This window comes from Pygoscelis adeliae, unplaced genomic scaffold (genome assembly GCF_000699105.1).
Source record: "Pygoscelis adeliae isolate BGI_AS28 unplaced genomic scaffold, ASM69910v1 Scaffold213, whole genome shotgun sequence".
Lineage (NCBI taxonomy): Eukaryota > Metazoa > Chordata > Aves > Sphenisciformes > Spheniscidae > Pygoscelis > Pygoscelis adeliae.
Window position 1 is genome coordinate 1,238,096 of NW_008824410.1, and position 3,044 is coordinate 1,241,139.

A 3,044-nucleotide genomic window follows, 5' to 3' on the forward strand; every position below is an offset into this window, starting at 1 on the left:
GCGCCGAGCCCCTGCTGCCTGCAGCGCCTCGGGACGAGTGTTTCAGGAGCGAGCAGCCAACGCCGTCTTGAAGCAGCGGCCGCTGGCGATGCGCCTGTGCGAGGCCGTGCATTTTTCAAGCCCAGCTCCTCTCTGTTACATAAGCTTTAGCGGCTGGAAGTGTTTGTTCTCTGCTGGGAAAAACATATGGCTACAAATTAGGATTAGGTAACTCGTCTGTACTTTTTATTTGCCTCAGCAAGCATTGAAAATCCCCGTCCTGCCATCCTGTAAGGCGCCGCACGTCGTGATAGGAGCCCGAGGTGGATGTGCAGGTGGGGAGGGATGCTGCTCTCACAGCTTGTGTTCCCTCAGCTTTCTCTGGCAGCAGCCCTGGGGGTTGGGGTGGTCCTGCTTGCAGCACCCAAGGGAGCTGGGGGCCATCCCGGGAGCCAGCAGAGCCGCCCCAGGGCTCCCGCAGCCAAGCGGACCCGCGCTCCTGTCGGATCGGGTGCTGCTGCCGTGCTAACGAAGGTGCTGCGTTCCCCCCCACGTCCCTCCTGCGCCGTGGCCTTGCTTCCCTCTGTGCGTTGCCAGAAAGCGACTCGCTGCTGGCAACCTGGTGATGCTGGGGGACCGTGGGGGTCCCTGGGGGGCGCACGGGGTGGGGACACTTCAGCGAAGGCAGCAGCGCTCGCTTAGACGAGCGGTTAAAGCACTCCTGCTGTTAGATCTTCCTCTCACCCTGCTGCTCCGTGCTGGAGAAGCGAGAGAAAAAAAAGCAAGAAACAATGTCTCTGTGACTCACTAGCAGCAAAAATAAGCTTAAAAAATTCCCCTGGAGTAGCAAATACTCTGCTTGTAGGTAGGAGAAAAGGCAGCCGAGTGATTACTTGCACTGTCCGGAAAGAAAGGAGGGGCTGGTACGTGCCGCTCCGGTTCGGTGGGTGACGCTGTGCAGGGCGGTTTGTTTTGGGTAACCCACAGCTCAGGTGTGTTTGTCCCGGTGCCACCTCTGCCTGCTCGGCGCCTGGCAGGGTGCTGATGGCAGTCAGATGGGGACGCAATATGTTCGCCCAGGCGTAGTTTATGCTTATGCTTTTCAAAACCGTGCTTCCTTTTTTGGGGGCTGTCATAATCATTTTACGGTGGCGCATGGAAAGAGAGAAATAATTAAAATTCCAGCGTGCTGCAAGAGGAAAGGGCTGTAAGGAGCTCTCCCCGGGGCGGCCGTGGGGCTGCTCTCCGTGCGGGTTGGGCTTCTCCGTCAAGGCAGAGCATCCTCCTGTACTACGGGCTCAGCCAAAAAACAGAAGAAAAGAGAAGAATGAATCAGAGACTGTCAGAGTGAAGGCATGAATTGCGCTCGCTGGGTTGTCTGAGGCTATCCTTTCAGTATTATTAGAATAAAGCCGTCTTTAATTAAACCTTTAAGTGCTTTATAAGGCAGAAGACTTTATGTGCCGTCTGCTGCTCTTAATGGTGATTTGATGGCCGGTACGCAACGAGTTTGGCATCGTGCTCTGCAGGCAGTGTGCTTGTGAAGGAGCTGGTGCTCAGGGGCACCCCCGTCCCCGGGGCTGGGGCAGAGGTGGGGGCCGGGGGCTCCTGGGTGGGCGCAGGGCTGCGTGGGTGCTGGCATGGGGTGCCCACGCTGTGCCGGCAGCCAGAGCCGAGTTCATGGCATGCCCCAGCCTGCCCTCCGCTCCCTCCCCACCGCTGGCCAGGAGCATATCGGGAATAAATAATGATAAAGAGACATTCACGTCCCCTCTGGGAGATGACCCTGCCTTCAAAAAGAGGGTGCAGGAGAGGGGGCGCTGGATGCAAGGAGACAGCAGATGCAAAAGGCTTCAAAGGAATTAATTAAAGATAAAATGTGTTTAAAAGAAGACCCTGGGCGGTTGGGATGGAGCTGCTGCTTTGATCCGCCATGCAAAGGCGTGGGGAGCCATCGCAGCTGGGGGCCGGAGAGGAAGCGAGGGGGCTGGACGGCATCCCCTGGGCCAGCACCCACCGGCCACCTTTCCCGGGAGGCTCCCGAAGGATCCTCTGTAAGGCCATGCATCAGCTATGCGAGAAGATGGTTTTCCTTAAGGATGGAGGATGATGGCCGAAGGAAGAAATGAGCGTGGCTGTAAGCTGAGCTCTCTCTGGGGAGCTGTTTTTTCCTTTTTCTCCCCGGGATTAGCAGATGTCGTGCGTGCGTGTGTGCCTTCATCCACGTGTGTCTAAATGAGCCAGAAACTCTCCTCTGCTGCTCTCAGAGATATTTATTGCTCGGTGATATTTGCTGTAACACCTGAGAAGATAAGTCCCAGTCTCTTTAGCATAAGCCTCTAGGATCTTCGTTCTTGGCAAGAATATTTCACAGCAGCAGCAGCAGGATATTCTCCTTTCATCAGTCCAACCCAAAATACCAGGAGGTTTCCAGGAACCTTGGATTTTTTGCTGAAGAGCGGCATTTTCACTTCAGGATGACTAGTGCTCACTGGGCTGGGTTTCAGAGCTGATTGCCCTGACTTACCAGGTGGAAACCCAAGGGGCTTTGCCTGCACAAACTCTGCTTTGAAGGCAAGAGGGGTGTTAAGAGGAGTGGCCCCAAGGCGGTTTCCCAGCACAGTGGGTCGGGCAGCGGATGAACCGGCTTTGCACCGGAACAAGCTTTTCCAAGAAGACTCCTACCTTATCTCTTCCCCTGTATCTAACCCTCATGGTTTTTGTAAATTATTTTTCTTACAAGCTATTAAACGGCAGTAGGGTTCATGTTACGGCAAAGTCTGACTGATCCCCCCTGGGAAAGGCCATTTGTGGCTGTGATTGCAGCTGAATGGCCACGCAACGCTCCCAATTGAATTCTTCTGTCCGAAAGCAGTTTTAGCAGCTAGATAAGGCTTTTGGGGATCAGATGGGTTTTCTGATGGCTGGGGAAGCTGTAATGCATCTTGACTCCAGCCGGTTTTCCCCAGCCTCTCCGCAAAGCTCGGGAGGAGGTGGAGGCGTCCCGGTGCCCGTGGCGTGCAAGAACAGAGGAAGGAGACTTGTGGCAGGTATGAGGACGGGAC

General features: G+C 55.4%; 1 protein-coding gene across 1 annotated transcript in view; it reads left to right on the forward strand.

Annotated features, from left to right (window-relative positions):
- The window catches only part of AJAP1 (adherens junctions associated protein 1), a 16,318-nt gene that overhangs the window by 2,002 nt on the left and 11,272 nt on the right, over nucleotides 1–3,044 (forward strand). The window contains exon 3 of the mRNA XM_009320568.1: nucleotides 2,949–3,029. Coding sequence (XP_009318843.1) covers nucleotides 2,949–3,029 — 81 coding nt within the window. The remainder of the gene's footprint in view (nucleotides 1–2,948; nucleotides 3,030–3,044) is intronic.